This window comes from Gossypium hirsutum, chromosome A02, assembly GCF_007990345.1.
Source record: "Gossypium hirsutum isolate 1008001.06 chromosome A02, Gossypium_hirsutum_v2.1, whole genome shotgun sequence".
NCBI classification, from domain to species: domain Eukaryota; kingdom Viridiplantae; phylum Streptophyta; class Magnoliopsida; order Malvales; family Malvaceae; genus Gossypium; species Gossypium hirsutum.
The window spans coordinates 107,902,533-107,920,740 of NC_053425.1; the positions used below are offsets into that span (position 1 = coordinate 107,902,533).

The 18,208-nt window shown below is 32.1% G+C and overlaps 4 protein-coding genes across 4 annotated transcripts; 1 reads left to right on the top strand and 3 right to left on the bottom strand.

Moving 5' to 3' along the window:
• Positions 1–356: 356 nt before the first annotated feature.
• LOC107952771 (uncharacterized) lies at positions 357–1,485 on the bottom strand. The gene has a single exon (XM_016887944.2). The coding sequence runs from the start codon at positions 1,468–1,470 to the stop codon at positions 475–477; it is 996 nt and encodes a 331-aa protein (XP_016743433.2). The 5' UTR covers positions 1,471–1,485; the 3' UTR covers positions 357–474.
• A 1,933-nt stretch (positions 1,486–3,418) lies between these two features.
• Positions 3,419–4,303, bottom strand: LOC107952779 (uncharacterized). Its single transcript, XM_016887952.2, has one exon. It carries the CDS (start codon positions 4,301–4,303, stop codon positions 3,419–3,421), a length of 885 nt encoding a protein of 294 aa, XP_016743441.1.
• A 1,838-nt stretch (positions 4,304–6,141) lies between these two features.
• On the bottom strand, positions 6,142–7,737 carry LOC107918017 (pentatricopeptide repeat-containing protein At2g17670). The gene has a single exon (XM_016847542.2). It carries the CDS (start codon positions 7,304–7,306, stop codon positions 6,245–6,247), a length of 1,062 nt encoding a protein of 353 aa, XP_016703031.2. The 5' UTR covers positions 7,307–7,737; the 3' UTR covers positions 6,142–6,244.
• A 6,011-nt stretch (positions 7,738–13,748) lies between these two features.
• Positions 13,749–16,645, top strand: LOC107918096 (NAC domain-containing protein 6). Its single transcript, XM_016847645.2, has 3 exons — positions 13,749–14,024; positions 15,150–15,418; positions 15,538–16,645. Exons 1-3 carry the CDS (start codon positions 13,856–13,858, stop codon positions 15,778–15,780), a joined length of 681 nt encoding a protein of 226 aa, XP_016703134.1. The 5' UTR covers positions 13,749–13,855; the 3' UTR covers positions 15,781–16,645.
• The last annotated feature ends 1,563 nt before the right edge of the window (positions 16,646–18,208 follow it).

Below are 18,208 nucleotides of genomic sequence, written 5' to 3' on the forward strand. Positions count from 1 at the left end.
AAAGCATATATAGAACTTGTAAATCCTAGTATCCTTGTGACACGTGTTAATTAATGTCTTTTCTCGACACGTGGTGGTACTGCACTCAATGCCAATACCCCTTTACTTGAATATAGTAAAAGTGTATGACAGAAAAAGAGAAAAAGGGTTATAGGTTTCTTGTGAAATAATTGAGCATCCATTGTTATAATAGTATTATTCTATTTGGATTTGCACATATAATTAGTTCATGATTTTGTCATAGCTGTCAAAGCCAAAATTTGTGGACCAATGCATATATCATCACATCTTATCTTTTAAAAGCGCTAATTACGAATTTTAAATATAATCGTTAAAATAAACATGAAAAATATCAATAAAAATTTATATTTCATTTATAACTATACAGATTTTTGTATGATGTATAAATTCATGGATTGAAATTGGATCAACTAAAACTTGGATGCTTGAGTGGTTTGACATTATAGAGATAACTCATTGTGAAATGATGTTCAAAAGAGAGGCTCTTGCTTTAATTATGTGCCTAAAAACACATTCGAGACGGTTCTCGACGCCTTCGATGCTACTCTCCAAAGCCATCAATCTTTTATGTGTGATTTGAACATCGAAAATACGTCGACAAATCGCGGCATCCACGCTTTCGAGTTCGTTATTAACAATGTCTTGCTTCTCTTCGCATGATATTGTACCTTTATGCATCCATTTTGCCACTAGAGACCATCTTGAGGGAACTGGTGCTGACAAATAGGTGAACAAGGATTGGAACAAAGATGAACTCATTACACTAACTTGTCTTAAAACTCGAATCACGGAGAAGAAATGATGATCACGGTCCAACAATGACGACGTTTCGAGTTTGTTGTTGTTGTTGTCGTCATTGTCCATTTGCTTCAATTCCATGATCAATTTCTTTGCTTTTTTCTTCATTTCTTTTCTCAAATGAGTGTACTGAGAGATGCTATTTTCAATACTTGAATCTCCTTTCCTTCTTCTAAGTGCAGATTGAAGAGCATGAACATGTTCCTTGATTTGAAACATGTAATCCCTTGCAATACCACAAATGTCCAAAAGCTTTACATATCCATCCAACAACTCATCTATACATTTCTCATGTTGGTACATGGACAGTACTTGTTGTGTTGAAGACATGTTGAGAAGCTCATCCATGCATTGATACAAGTCTCCCAGTCCCGAAAGACCTGCAGATATTGACTCGGTCGCCGACAAAGCCGATGGTTCCGATGTTTTGAGCCTTTTGAGCTCATCTTCTATTCTAAGAGTGGTGGGATGTGACCTTGAAGGCAAGCTAATTGATCTAACATGGTATTTGGTAGCCATTTTTTGATCTGTTTTCAAAGCTTCAACTTGATATGGTTTAAATAGATACATAATGGGTAATGTCACCATCATGTGAACCACAACGGGATTCCCCTCGTAATACGGATAACTTGTCACATCATTCACCGGCATGGCTCAAATATTATAACATCTTTTTATCCCAATATATGGTTGGAACATCAAATACGAATGAGCTGTGTTGTTACTTTGTCGTATATGTGTGTTTGGTTATGCATAGACCCCAAAGAGTCATCACCTGTCTTGCCTCCTTAGCTGCCACATTATCCAAAACCCTAAACAATAGTTTTTTCAACTTCAGCTGCCTCACTATATAAATATATTGGCTTACCTGGTTTGTCTAACACAAAATTATTATTTCTTGAGATTGCAATCCAGATCTGTTAGATTAAAATTATATAAATCTATAAGTTTTGATTATAGCAATAATTGGTCACACGCACGAGTGCTTTTTATATGAATCAACTTGTTTAGATGTTGGAGGCAACACGTATTGCTCTCTTATAAGGACAGGTGCTATACAAATATGGTAACCAAGTAAAGATAGTATGACTAAACCTTTCAATTTTGTAACTTTAATTATAGATAAGATAAGATAAGATTAAAAAAATAAAGTTTGTAACTTTGGTTGTTTATTTTTATTTTTATTTTTTTATAAAGTTTGTTACTTTGTTGACCATGACATATGGGGTTTTTTCTTAGCGAGAAAGGTTTTTTTTTTCTTCATAGTTTTCTTCTTGACTTGAGTCTTTGAAAATTATAATAAAGATTTTTCCCTTTTTTGATGTTTAATTAAGATGGTAGACAATTAAAAACAGCCATCACAGTACTAATTCTCAGTCAATGTCGTTGTTAATTAAGTGTTGTAGTATGTCACGTTGATAAGGTAAAGAGGACAAAGCCTAGTGTCTTGGGACAACTTTGATTTAGCAAATCGTGCTGTTTTAGTAATTTTTTTGTGTTTAAATTCGTTAAAGTTAGTTTTACGTCTATTGAAGAATGAGAATTTTCGTAGAAATTATCTAAAGTACCGAAACAAAACGGAAGCAAATTCGAAAGAGAAAACGAGTAATGAAAGTAATATATTTGTTAACTCAAGAATAGAATATAATTGATGATTACAAATGATGGGGAAGGCCTTTAGTTATAGTTGAGCTCTTCTTGATCCAATGGTTCAAATCGAATTATATCGACGGTTAAGATTAGTTTTATCTACAAGATAAGAGTTCTAAAGGATTTGAACTATATACATCTTTATTTCTTAAAATTTACAATAATTATGTTGGTAACTCTAGTTCTACTGGAGTGTCTCGTCTTATATATGTTTCATGAATATGGTCAATTCAAGTGGGTCAAATAAGCCTCATTTAACCGATTGACCTTTATGGGAGGTTCTATGTGCATTCGCCACAGGCTTTGATTCGTGGCTTGTGACACTAAAAGCACCTATTGAAATTATTGAAGAGTGGAAACCATGATTATTTAAATCAGATCAGATCAATTGGGGTATTGATTTGGAGAGAGAAATTAGATCAATTGAACTATGAACTATTTTGAATTGCGATTGAACTACATATCGAAAACATGTTAAATCAATAAAACAAAACAATAAATTTGGTCTTTTATGTTTTGAGGCCAAAATTCTTGACTCAAATAAAAAAAGCCAAACCCTAAATCCACTAATCAATAAACCCAAAGCCCAAATACAAAAAATTAAAATTTTAAAAAATATAAAATGAATAAAAGTCAAACCCTAAATTCACTAATCAACCCATCCAAACCCGACCTAAATTCAAAAAATGAATAAAAATATATTGTTTTTTAAATGTGTTTACCAAAATATTTGTAAAAAAAATCTCATTAATTAGCATGATTTTGTAACCATGGAGAATCCACTATGATTTTCACATCATTTTCCATGCATGCATGCATGCATACATACATACATACATACATACATGGATCGCTTGTGTGGATTTACTTTATACAATTCTCTTACAAAATCTAGTTCATGAACATGTACACTATAGATGCCATGAACAATGAAATACAATAGTAATCTTCAAGGTGTAAGTATGTTAAGTAAAGAAACTCTAATTTTAATTAAACATCTAAACAAGATATCTAAACCATCTTCAAGACCTTCAATAGTTGCACAAAGTGTCTCTAATCTCCTTAATTCTACCTGTGTATCGATCTTCGCATTGTTTTTTCGAACTCGTCCATGGAGTCTATACAAAGTAAAGTCCACAATCCCCACTTCATTAAAACCCTTTTGATTTCTACCATCCGATATCAATTTCGAAATCAAAGACCAACCACCAGCCTTCGTTTTCATTACCGGCATCAAAAGAAACGACAACATCGACTCGAACATCGATATCGTAACAGCATTGGACTGTTTCAATGAGTTTAACAGCTTTACTACATGGCAATGAAATGTTGTACCATTGACATTGTTGCATTCTAATCTCTTTAGTGCTCTAAGGCTTTTACCAATGCTCTTTTTGAATTTCTTTCTGAAGTTGATATAAGCAAGGATATCGGTTCCGATACTCGAATCACGGCCTTTCCGACGTAAAGCTGATTGAAGGTCTTGTACTTGTTGTTTCATCGTCGTAATTAAGTCTTTGGCGGTGCTACATGCATCTAGTAGTCCGACCGAGTCGTCGAGTGCTTCCTCTATCAGTTTTACCACGTTTTGCTGATGGTGAAGTGCTTTGTGAGTGAGTGGAGATTGAATGATTTCCACAATGTTGGTATACAACTTTGCAAGCCTAGTGAAACCCGTCTTGCCACTGCCGTGACTTGGTTGTAAACCCGGCAATACACCGAACGTTTTAAGCTCATTCAGCTCAGTTTCGATCGAATTAAGCTGCAACCTGGATGGCAAACTAATGGATCTAACAGGAACATTCACACCATGAATTACAGACAAGTTTGCCATGTTTTTTCACAGGAGAAGGTGCTCTAAACACACATGATTCTTCTATATATTTATAAAGAAAGTAATATGTGGCCAAAGTCTAATCATTGGCCATGTGATGGAGACAGGGATTAGCCTGCAATTAGAAGATCCTTGTAGCATATGTAGCCTACAACCTGTAACCATTTATGTTTTATTTTAATGTTAAGTTTCAAGTGATTGTAATGTAAACAAGTGGTACAAGGGGTGTGAACCGTTTGTTGTATTGCCTGTTCAATCATTAGTGTGATATTAGCCTTGTTTTCCGACCAGAGTTTTGTTTATGGTCCTTTAAAATTAGTTTAAGAACATTCAAGGCAGGCAAACGATACGGGATTTATATTAGAATAAGAAACAGGAGGAATTGTGGGAGGTGATTCCCTAAGGCAAAAGAATCTAGAGCGGCACTAGACGTGCAATGAAATTTGAAGGCTACTCAACTTGTAGGTTGTTAAGGTGAAACAGAGACTGCTTGTTGAAGAAGGCACTAGACTGCTTGTAGGTTGTTAAGTTTTGATTTTGACCAATTTGGTCCCTCTTCAAAAAATCGAATCCATTTTAAAAGTGATCAACTATAGACATTTAATTACGGTATTTATGTTTTCTGTCAATTATACATGACTTTGATTGTTATAACAATAAATTAAGCTCTCAATATTAATATACTCTGTCTATTTAGTCTTGATTCAAAAAAATAAATAGAAAATAAAAAAATCAAAAGGAATATATAAAAAAACTTCAGCTTATATATAATAAAACTAGACAAAATATGTACAATGATTATATCAATCAAAATTATTTACAATTAACCATGAAGCACATCCTCCATTTAACTTGAAAGAAGAAACAAATTTAAATAGAATAAATCACATGCTCGATTCATGGCCGGGGGAAAGGCCGTTATTCTCCTTGTCCCCCTTTACTTCCCGTATCCTAGCCATAAATTAATGCCACATTAGTTACCAAATGCATTGTACTGCCTCCCCCCCCCCCGGGTTCAATAATTTATTTAAGCAAAATCTCGTCTTCCCTGTAAAATGTTCAATAGCATAGGACATCAAGCTAGTGTACATTTTGATGTAGGTGAACAACCTTAAATGTATGGCCAACATATACCGCAACAAGGCACAAGCTCCCCATGTGCCTGAAGATTACCAAATCCACAGATGTCTAATTATATTCTCTCTTTTTTACTTTTTTGGTCTTCAATTTTGTCAGTATGTTTTATTGGTCAAAGATTACAAATAAATGTACCTAGCAATACGTACGGGTTTAACAAAATATAGAACATGATAATTGCTTGTTGATGCATGATCCTGGTTCATACGATCAAATAATATGACAAAAGCATATATATATATATATTCATCCTCCCATTGAAGGAACACAGCATGAATAACATGGAAGAAGATGAATTACATATGAAATTAGACAAAATGGTGAATAAAAACAGGACCTACTTTGACAAATGGTGAACCATACAAACAACAATGCACTTGCAGTGATAGATATTATGATGTCGAGTAAATATGCATTTTTTAGACTTGAACTTGCTTCAAGGTTCAATTAGTACCTAAACTTTTTTTTTTTTTTGGGTTCAACCTGGCTGCTTGGTTCAAATGGCATATCTGAACTATAAAGCCAAGTTCAGGTACCTACTTGGACCAAGTTTAAGTATCAAATTGAACCTTGAGGCCAAGTTTAGGTACCTAATTGGACCCAAAAAAAAAAAAGATTAGGTACCAAAATGAACCTTGAAGACAAGTTCAGATACCAAAATAAGTATTTACCCTATGAAGTCACAAGCTAATTTTGCCATATAAAAAATAGGCTCATTTTATTCATAAAATAGGCATCAAAATTGTAATGATCAACAAGAACTACAAATTAGAGAGACTGATATACAAATAAAGGAGATACCAGTCAAACAGCTAGCCCTTGTTCTCTAGCTTTCTTTAGCCACTTAAGGGTAACCTCTAATGTTGAGTAAGCAGCAACATCAGTTAAACTCTTACTCTCAACGGCATAATCAAACACTTCGTATGCCTCTGCAACCCTGCCTTCACGACAAAGCGCTCTCACAAGAGTAGCATACGAAGCAGTCTCGAGCTTCATCCCAGCAGATTTCATTGCCTCATACAAGTCCATTCCTTTCTCCATCAATCTACACTTGCATAACCCGTGAAGCAGCGTATTGTAAGTGCATGAATTCGGTGTACAGCCCTTTCTTTCCATCTCCTCCAACAAAACCATTGCACCTAATGCATTCCCTTCTCTACACATACCATTCATCAGTGAAGTGTATGTAACGGCATCCGGGAAATGACCCGATTCGACTAAAATATCTAAATACTTCTTAGCTTCTTTTACTCTCCCGGATTTAGATAACCCGAAAATCAAAGTGTTATATGTCACGAGATCGGGTTCGATGCCTTCTTCTTTCATTTTCTTATAAACCTCTATTGCTTCACTCCCTTTACTCAACATACAATACCCTTTCATAATAGTATTATAAACAAAACAATCTGGTTTAAACCCTGAATCATTAAGCACACCAACCAATCTCATTGCCTCACGTAAATTCTTTGAATTACAAACATTATCAATCAATATAGTATAAGTAACAAGATCAGGTTTTATACCAAAAGAACTCTTCATATCATCAATAAAACTGTAAACCGTACTTAAAGTTCTACACTTGCATAAATTCTTAACAAGCAAATTGAACGTATAATTATCAGGCGGAGATTGTTTTAAAGAAAGTTCTTTTACCAATTCAACAGCATGATCAATACGCCCAACTTCACAAAGCGACCGGATAGCAATATCGGTGGTGACCTGATTAGGTTTTAGCCCGTTATTGACCATTAGGTTGAGGATTTGGTTAACGGCGGAGAGGGAGGAATCCGGTGCTTTGCAAGATTGTGAGAGCAAGACGTGGTAAGTTGATCGGTCAGGTGAAAACGAAGGTTGGGTTTTGATCATGTGGTGAAGAAGGGAAATTGAATCATTGAGGGTGGAGATTGAAGCGTAGGATTGTAAGAGCGTGTTGTGGAAACGAAGATCGGGTGAAGATTTCGTTGTGGCAACGATGTAATTGAAGACTTTCTTGGCGGAAGAAAGGTCTGGAGATTTGAATAAGGCTTCGGCTTCGCCGGAAGCTTGGGGTTTCTTAGGATGTTGGGGTGGTTTTTTCTTCGTGGTTTTCTCGGGAGACTGATGGGGATTGAGGTTAGGGCTCTAAAGGAGTGATGATATTGTGGACGAAACGAAGGTGGATTTCCCCATATTTTTTTCTTCTTCTTCGAGTGGGATTTGGTGAATTAGGGTTTTGCAGAGTTTTTAAGATTAAAAGCCGAAAGGAGGAAGAAGAAAATGAATATGAAGCGCAGTGCAGTGGGTTTCGTAATGTTTAAATCCAATTTCATTTTAGGGCCCAATTGTGTTTTATATCTGCGGAAAGGATTTCATTTCAGGGTTCAATTATAAAGCAAACTTTTATTTTTTTTGGTTAATTTTTCCAGATGCCCTCACATTATGCCCAGATTTTCAACTGGTCCCTAAAACGTTTTAATTGAATCCTACAAGTATAAATGTCGTATCAATCATATCCTTCCCATCAATCTAGTTAGCGCTAAATGCCAACTCAGATATTATGTTGAGTATATTTAAAATACATGGATCAAATTTTAAATATATGTATATCTACTATATAGACAATTTGGATTTGATGTGTTAAGAAATAACGTCACTAAAATTTAGGAGGGACATTTATTTGTTTTAACAGGCTAGATCCAAATTGTCCATGTGATTGATACAAAATTAATGGCTAGGTTGACAGAAGTCCTAACTGATACTTTGATGTGCAATCAGAACACTTTAAAGTTTGAGGACTAACTTAAAATCTAAACAATAAATTGAGATATTGTATAACTTAAAATCTAGGTTGATGGATCAAATGAGGCCCATTTTCTAAATGAGTCAAGCCTCGGGTAAGCTTTTTTTGGCCAGGGCTTAGCCCAACCCGAATTTTCAAAAAAAAAAAAAGAAGAAAAGAACATGCTGCTTTTTGCTGCTATTTTGGTGTCGTTTCATTATTATATTGTTACTATTTTGTTGTTATTATTTAGATATTGTATAACTCTTATTTTATTGTTAATTTTGCTACTATTTTAGAGATATTTACTTGCTAAGTTGTACATATTTTGGTGTTATTTAAATATAAATATTTTTTTAATTTATTTTCAATTTGTTGAGAAATATTTATTTTAATGTTTTTAATGTATTATATTTTTAAATTTTTTATATAAAAATAATAATATAAAAAATTAATATAAACGGGTCGAACCAAACTCAGATTTTAATATTTTTATCTAGACTAAATTTAAATAAAATTTTATTAAGACCCGACCTAACCCATAATTACCTCTACTGTTACTCCAAATAAATAAATAAAATCCACGTGAATTATTTCTCTTCGATAGTGACTCTTTATTTCTCGAAAAATAATAAAATAACAATATGCAATGAAAAAAATAAGGAAAATTCAGAACATGTTATAGAAAAATTAATAAAACAATAAATAAAAAAGGATGAAAATACGAGAGAATTTCATTATTTTATTTTCACTTATAATGTGCTATTTATAAGTTCATTTACATTCAATTAATAAAGGTATTACATTTAATGAATTAAAGTTTCTTAATTATTCTATTTAATAATCTCTTGATTATAAATTAAGTAAAGAGTTTTATCTCATTACTTTAATATGCTTAAAGAGAGTTATGACATCCATTTAATTTACAACAGAACATATTTTGTAAGAAAAGGATCTATTGTCTTTTCAGCCCATGGAGACCAGTCAACAAGTAAGGTCTATAATTGTAATTTTAATTTTTACTGTTGTCGTGCTTAAAAATAAACCTGTAAATAACAATTAGTAAAATTGAATCCACGTAGATTTTTATTTATTTCTTAAATAAAAATGAAGGACCGTGGTGGAGTGATGCTGGGGTGCTATCTAGACTTGGTGTTGGGGCACGGTGGTTTTGAGCCGTGACTCACTTGTACTCTTCAAATTTTTTGCATTTATTTCTTAAATAAATAAGACATCATATTTTACTCGAAGATTAATAAAAAGTAAAGTAATAAAGTATTTAAAATATATTATCAAATCAATTCTAAAATTAAAATTAAACTAAATTTATTAAATTACATTTGACAAATTAAATATAAATTTATATAAATTTATAATTAACACTAAATTTATTATTATTGTAATAAAAAGTGTCAAAATTCGAGTATCAAGAAAATTATATATTATTGTTATTATTGTTATTATTGTAGGAATGTATGTACCATCATCAACTAGTCCAATTCAGTGAAGTCATTAACGTGGAAGCAGAAAAGTTGTAGTCAATGAAGAAGAAGGATACTGCCAATTTGGAAAGACCAACTATTTCTAGTCAATATTTAAATGTGCTTGATTAAAAAACAAAACAAAAAATCATTTACGTGTGTTCTCATCACAAGGGGGACAAAAAGCAAAAACGAATATATCTTGTCTAAAATTTAAATTTAATTATTTACTATTGTTAATTTTTTATTAAAATAATTAGTGTAATATTTTGAAAAAAAAAATATCCGTTTGATAATAATGTAAATTAAAAAATGAAGTCTTGAATGAATTTAAATTTTGAAATTTAAAAAGTAGAGAAACTAAATTTTAAAATTTCAAAAAATACAACGATTTATGACATGTTTTGATTTGTTTTCGGTGGGTTCCTACAATTCAAGTCTATTGAGAACTCGAGTCGATTTACAAAGTGAATTTATTGAAAGTTTTAGTGCCTAAAACAAGCAATGGATTTACACATAACCACCTTTTAAAGTTCTTCAAAAAGTGAAACATGGTGTAATTGTGCGTAAAATTTCTATATGTTATACGATATAGGCTCGAGTTTGCCTTGCCTTGTCAAATACCTTACAAGTCACTCTCACTTTACGCATTCTCCGTCTGTTCAAATATTTAAGCTCTCAATAAAATCTTTTTGTGAACTTGTTCAAACTCTCTAAAATCGAGAAACAAAAAAAAAATTAGAGGACCTATAAATAAAAAATTAGAGGACCTATAAATAAATTCTTGAGCACGGCTGCGGGCAGCTAAGAGCAAAGCATAATACTTTTTAGTATAAGCCAAAAATGGGAGATTTCAAATCAGTCCTAAATTGTCCAAAACTCATAATTATACAACATACAAAAATCGTACCTCTAAATTTAATTTCTAATAAAATTTAATTACACAAATATTAATAAAAATCAAGAAAAGTAACTTTGGTTTAAGATAATTCCCCTTTTTCTTTTTCTATAATTTAGAAAAACCTAAAGCCAATATCTTCCAATCATGATATAGGTATAATAATTACAATAAATAGTTAATTATATTTAATTAAAGTTAATTGTTTATATTTTTAACTCATTTGTTAGTTTAAATTATTTTATGGATCTTTCTCACCACATCATTTATGGTTCTTTTCTAATCGTTTAAAAATATTTCAGTAAGTTTTTTCATGTCACTAATATATAATTTTGGTAAATTTTTATCTTGAATCTTGAATCTTGAACCCTAAACCCTAAACCCCGACCTGAACTTTAAACCTTGAACTCTAAACCTAAACCTTGAACCTCAAACCCCGATCCTAAATCTTGAAAAAGGTACATGGTTCAAGATTGAGGTTTTAGGTTCATGATTTGAGTTCAGGTTTAGGATTTAGAGTTTAAGGTTTGAGGTTAGGGTTTTAGGTTTTTTGTTTGAGGTTCGGGGTAAAAAATTACCAAAATTATGTATCAATGACTTGGAAAAAATTGTTAAAATATCATTAAATAATTTAAAAAGGACCATAAATGACATAGTGAAAAATGTCCATAAAATAATTTCTCATTATATAATGCTGACGTGTTATTTTATCATTTATTAATGGTATACAAAATTTATGAACCGTGTGTGAACTTTATTAATTATATGCACTCATCTTTCTTGAAAATAAAATTAATAAATGATAGGGGAAATAATACCTACCTTGCAATTATATCCCCAAGTAAGAGTGGGTTTGAGTGGATGTTTTTGAATTTTTCAGATTGTTTATAATAGTTTTGTTTTTTATTTTTTAATATTAATTTTGAGTTCGGAGATTTATTTTCACAACTTTTATTTTTATACAATAAAACCTTAAATTCACTCACACATGCATTTGATTACAGAAGTACGTTCTGTAGATTAATTTTACGATTTTGAGGATACGATGAATACTCTTAACTAATAAGTTAAATATTAAGATTCGTTATTTTCACTATTTTAAATAAAGTAAAAATGAAATTACGATTTTGTAGCTTATAATTTAAAAATTATCTAACTACCATTTTCGATTTTTTTTTCTTCAACCCATTGTCTGCAATAATTTATGATGGCTTTTATGTAAGCAAAGTTGATATGAAATTAATGTAAGATAAAAAGCAAAAGAAAAAAGGACCCCCAACACTTTAAAAAAAGAAATGTGATTAAGTGCTGCATACTGCATACCACTTGAGACACTTCTGTTGGACTTGTTCTGTTTTCTAATGTTGAAGAAGATTCGTGTTGCCCCCCCTCATCTACACCTGCCACGTTGCATTAAAATTTTACATTGTTGATAATATTTTTATTTTTTATCTTTTCTTTAACCCGTAAATAGGAAGATAATGTGCGTGCGTCAGCACATTCAAACTCACTTCTTCCTGCACTGACAATAGTATTGATATCAAGTGACCGACTGAGCTAAAACTCAATTGACGAATTTTGGTCAAAAGAATTAAAGTTTACGAGAATAATTGATGAGTGGGTAGATGAATGACATTGATAGTAGATATGGCTGTTTTTAACTTTGACCAGTTTAAAATATAGTTGTTAAAATTTTGTTTAAACTCGGTTTATATTTATAAGTGTTGAATTATATTATTTTAAGTTTTTTTAATTATATATTTTTGTTTAACATTTAATAGTTTTATATAAACAATATATTTTTTAATTTTTTTTATAAAGTCTAGAACTACCCATAATCACTCTCAACTCTTAAATAAGAGGATAAACGCGCTCGAACCCACGTTCTCCTATCAACTTAATTAACTATTTTCTTAGTGTATTCATGTAGATCATGCATGTCAAATTTGATATAAATTTAAAACTTCTAATTATTTGTTTATGTAAAAAAAGTTCAACCATTGATAGAGATATCAGATTGGTTCAAAAACTTTACATGCAGGACAAGTATAATTGTATTGATAATTTCAATGGTTGGATCGTTAAAATATTAATCATGTAAATAATTACGGAAGTGTGTAAAATAACTTTAGTTTTTACACTATGTAAGTGAGTCCATCTCATTAATTTTTATATGATATAAATTAATAATACATTAAAAAAATATCACATTAGAAGCCTGAAAATGAGTCGGGATAGGTTCAAGCTCAAACTTAAGTTATTGAAACCCAAGTATAACTCATAATTTAAAGGGTAAATTACATTGTATGTCATTAAACTATTAGTAAGTTTATGTTCTGGCACCTCAACTTCAAAAAGTTACAAAATGGTCACTAAACTATTAGAAAGTTTTCATCCAAGTCATTGAACTATTCAAAAGTTTTTATTTAAGTCATTAGGTTGTTAATTGTTTTTTTAAAGTCCAGCTAGCAAGCTCCAAGTGACGATTTGACGTTCGGTACGATGGGTCAATAGACATCAACAAGTAGAAGAACATATCTTAAATTTAAGTCAATCAGATGGTCAGTGTCGAATATCATAGAAGAAAATTGTTTGGATTTTGATTAGTAAACTCGTGATGTCCAAACTCGAATAGGAAAGAGAGCTTTAGATTGGTGCATGTGATGCAAACAGAAAAGGCCATACAATATACATTTTAATAACATAGTAACTTAAATGAAAACATTTGAATAATTCAATGACCAAAATATAAATTACCCTAATTTTATCTAAATCTATTTTCCAAGACCAATACTTCTATTCGAACCTTCTTGAATATTAGCAAGACAATCTGATCATTAAACATATCCACAAAAGGGGCATTGAATGAGGCACCAATTGGGGCAGGTGATATCTATTAATTAAAGTGAAAATGAAAACTTGTTGTATTCACTAAGAAAATAAACAGGAATCATGTTCATTTTAGACCAGATGTGGTCCAAGATCCTATATTTCCAATATACTCCCAGACAATTTAACCATCACCAACGTGCACACATAATTGTACTCTAAAACTACATGTAAGAACCTGGAAATTATGTTAAGCCACGACAAAAATCAAGCAGGCATCTTTTTTTGTCAGCGTTTACCATCGACATCAAAAACCACAGCTGGAAACCATTTTACTGGTTCAAAATATTCCATTGAATTTGGAAGATTGGGTCTATGATTCAACCCTGTCCGGCTATAAATACCATCGAAGAAACCTGAGCTTTTGAGTGCTCTTACTTGTTTTCAATATGGAAGCCATAATTTCTCCAGAGATCAGATTACCAGGATTTCGATTCCACCCTACTGAAGAAGAGCTTGTCAATTATTACCTCAAGGAAACAGCTCTGGGTAAAAACCTGTATTGCGACATCATCGGTTTTCTTAATATTTATAATCATTACCCTTGGGATTTGCCAGGTAACTAAACACGCTACATTTTCTGTCTTAAATTTGTTCTGTCATGTCTTTTTTATAAGTATATTTTTTTCAAACAATAACTAAAATTATTTATAATCTCACCTTAACCTATAAAAAGGAGAACAGTACAGTTCAACACACTCAAATGTATTAATAACAATACCTATAAAAAGGAGAACAGTACAGTTCAACACACTCAAATCTATTAATAACAATACTAAGACTGAATCAAAATATTCTTTAAAGCTGATACAAAGAACACAAATAAGCTATGTTAAAACCAAGGGCTCCCTTGGAACTGTCCTTACCATGATTCACTTAATTGTATGTTTACTATATTATTAGTAACATTTCTTAGTTCTATATCTAATTATATTTGTTATATTTTTTCTTGTTACACTTGTAAAAAAGTGAAGCTAAAAAATTATTTTAAAGGGTTATTAAAATTAAATTATAAAGTTTCTCGAATTATACTAATTTATAATGTTATAATTTTTAAAAGAGTTTAAGTATAATTTTATCATTTTTGAGGGCCTTCTATGTAATATTATTATTTTTTGGATCAAATGTATCATATGCAAGCATTTCGAGATAGTCTCGATATAATTAAATTTGGACGAGATACTTTTTAAAATCATTTTTCGTAGTTGTCTTGAGTAATTACATTCAAAATTACTTTTTCAAAAGAGGTGCTAGTGCAATCAAATTAATTCACAAGCTGAATTGTTTTAAGTAAAATTGATCATTACAAAGCATAAGTTAAACATAATTTAGATCAAAATAACTCTAGACCCACATATCGTTTAGAGAGAGTGAAACTCAAACACAAACACTTAAGAACCTTGTTGAGGAGAAGTTGGTCTTGGACGCTCAAACTACTTAAATTCCATGAAATCATTTGAGCTCTCTTCAAAATTAGGAAACAAAACTTGAAAATAAAACCAAGTATATACACTCCGTTGAAATATCTCCATTATTTGAGGATGCAATACGCAGCTCCTCTCGACAAACCCAAAACTTCAACCTTATCAACTCATTTCTTCAAAAAGCATTTCCCCTTTATTGTACCAAAAATATTACAAGTACTTACTTTTGTTTTGGGATTGTGGGGTGTGTGGTGAGCAGGTATGGCAAAGATAGGGGAGAGAGAGTGGTACTTTTTTGTGCAAAGAGACACAAGGAGTGGTCATGGTGGTAAAAAGCCCAACAGGACCACCGAGAGAGGGTATTGGAAGGCAACTGGTTCCGACCGTCAAATCAGGCGTCTCACTGAGCCTAAAATCATCATGGGTCTTAGAAAAACTTTGGTCTTCTACACAGGGAAAGCACCGAATGGGAACAGAACCGATTGGGTCATGAACGAGTACAGGCTCTCCGACACCTCCATTCTTAGGGTACAAACAATCTGTTTATCAACTGAATTAACTAATTTACTTATGTCATAACACAGTTCACAAACAAACATACATATATACAAATATGTATTTATATATGTACTTTTGTCTGAAACCAGGAGGACATAGTACTTTGTAAGATTTATAGAAAGGCAACATCGTTAAGAGTGTTGGAACAAAGAGCTGAAGAACATGCCCTTTCCTCATACGTTGCTCAAAATAATAACATTACCATGCCATTGCCCCTGCAACACCATGATTATGGAACAGACATGGTGGAAGCTGATAGTGATGAACATGGCCCTTCCTCGTACTCTGCATGGACCACGATGACTGAATGTTTTACTCATTATGGACATTAATTAGATCTCATGCAATGTGATGATTGGTGAAGTAATATTTTGGAATATCAGGCAGTGCATAGTAGTATAATAAAGATATATAATGGCTGTAGTTAAGTTTATTGTGACCTGTTCTTGTCCAGTTTTAACTCCCCATAAAATTTTATTATTACATCCCTTTAGAAGCATGTATTGGGACATGACATCTATCTATCTCCACTAAAATTTTCGCCATAATTAAAGGTATGTTGTAAAGTAAGAAAAGACAAAAATCATGTGCTGTTTTGGGTCGAAAACACCTATTATTTTTCAAAAGAAAAGACATGATATTACTATATTATTGTTTAGGTCAAAGAAGAACCTATGAACATAAACAAAATAGGCAACAATAAAAAGGGATCAAGAGGAAACAAAAACATAAGAAAGCACGTGGGCTTAAGGAAGCGCAGCCTCAACAAAACCCCTAGCTTCTAAAACATTATCGCTGCCATCACGAGAGTGTCAGGAAATATCGGGAAAGTCAAAAGCGAAGGCGACGGATATACTCGTCGTTGCCATGTGACGCTCCCGGAAGGAGACCATGCCACAACAACAAAAAGTAATGTCAGTCACAATGGAGCTGGCAACGGAGGAAGAGTCCACGAGCCTATCATAACGACTTCAACCACCAATCAAATAGGCTGGTGCAACGAAACCTCCATCCAGCTCCATCTGATGGGGGCCAAAGAGATAGTAGCACCAAACAAAGGGGGTTGCCGGAGAGGGAAAAAAACAAGAGAAAGGGCTAAGCCCAACGCATTAATTTCATCATAATATATGGTAGACTATTTGACAAAGAAATTAATGAGCAATTAATTTATGTTATTTTTTTTCTGGTTTCTTACAACATTAGATATTTCAATTTAGACCCATCAAGTATATACCAATTATGACATATACAATCTTTGAGCAATGACATTGTATACAATATTAGTTAGCAATGCCATATACATGGGGGCACACAGTACAGAGGGAAAAATGGACATCATCATGCAGACATGCAACAAAACCATTTCTTCTTTTCGGGTTGCTTAGTCGAATTCGAATTTTGAGACCTCTTCTTCGAAGGTATACTCCCGGTCATCTTCGCCGCTTTCTTCTCGTCGCTCGCCTTTGCGAAAATCACCGTGAATCCTTCGGACGTAGCCGGATCGTTCACGTCCCATTCCCCAAATTTCGGTAGAGTCCTCTCTCTCTCCTCCGATGCAGCCATGTCGATGCTCCGATTAGTAAATAAAGTGGATTAATTTGTGTTATTTTATAAAGGGTGGAATGGATGAACACCAAAACTGTAATCTGTTTTGGGCTATGCACTGGACTTGTAACTAATTCCAAGCTTATACCAATCATTTGTGTTGCAGCCGTGTGAATGTTATGCGGATTATGCGGACAAGCTAAGAAATTAATTAGATCCTTCTACTTTCTAGCTCTATCCTTGGAGTTTTGTTGTTTGATTTTTTTGGTTAAATTTTGCTTCAACTTCTTATACTTTTTATATTTTTCAAATTTAATCTTTCTATTTATTTATATTTCAAAATTTAAGTCTAATTGTTCAAACAGTTAAAATTCTTCTATTGAATTCACTGGCGCAATGTTTTAAAATAATAATAATAAATATTCACTTAGTAATCATGCGATAAAAAATTAACGTTGTAATTAACTTGAATTTAACAGTATTAACAACCAGACTTGCTTTTTTTAATCTGAAAAGTAGAATGTTAAATTCATTGAAATAAAAGAGGACTAAATTTCAAATGTATGAAGACTATAGGGACTTGTAGCATATCTTAACAATTTTCTTCTTTTTCTTGATAAATTTTCTATTTATCATTAAGGGTAAACATCCCCAAATCATGGTCAAATTTTAAATTGGTCCACAAACTTCCAAACATCCCAATTTGATCCCAAAACTAAAATATCATTTCAATTGTTTAAATAATATTTATGAATCCCTAATTGTTTAAAAATAAATTGTGTCAGATCCAATATGGTATCTAATGCCAAAGTAGGTCATTAGATTGACAAAAAAAGATTTGATAGGAATAAAATTTGAGGATTTAATTAGAATATTTTGAAATTATGGGATAAAATCAAATTTTGACCAACAATTTTGGGACTTCTAGTTGAATTAATCCTATTATTATGGCTAATGACTTGGCATGCAAAATCCCAAAAAAAGACGAAGAGAAAATTTAGTTAGCATATTATTACGATGATGCTCTGCACGTTCGATGATGGACTCTTGTTGCCACATGTTGATCATGTTATTACATTATGATTTGGGTTAATTCAATAAGTAGTCCCCAAACTATTATTTAAATTCTAAACTCGTCTTAAAATTTTAAAAACATTTTAATTGAGTTCTTTAGGTATCGATATTATATCAGATGATTCATTCTATTAACTTAAT

Bases quoted from the DNA above. Each gene is read 5' to 3' on its own strand.
- LOC107952771 (XM_016887944.2), bottom strand. From the start codon at position 1,470: ATGCCGGTGAATGATGTGACAAGTTATCCGTATTACGAGGGGAATCCC.
- LOC107952779 (XM_016887952.2), bottom strand. From the start codon at position 4,303: ATGGCAAACTTGTCTGTAATTCATGGTGTGAATGTTCCTGTTAGATCC.
- LOC107918017 (XM_016847542.2), bottom strand. From the start codon at position 7,306: ATGATCAAAACCCAACCTTCGTTTTCACCTGACCGATCAACTTACCAC.
- LOC107918096 (XM_016847645.2), top strand. From the start codon at position 13,856: ATGGAAGCCATAATTTCTCCAGAGATCAGATTACCAGGATTTCGATTC. The intron at 14,025-15,149 runs GTAACTAAACAC...TGTGGTGAGCAG, and splicing joins TTACCCTTGGGATTTGCCAG to GTATGGCAAAGATAGGGGAG. The intron at 15,419-15,537 runs GTACAAACAATC...GTCTGAAACCAG, and splicing joins CCGACACCTCCATTCTTAGG to GAGGACATAGTACTTTGTAA.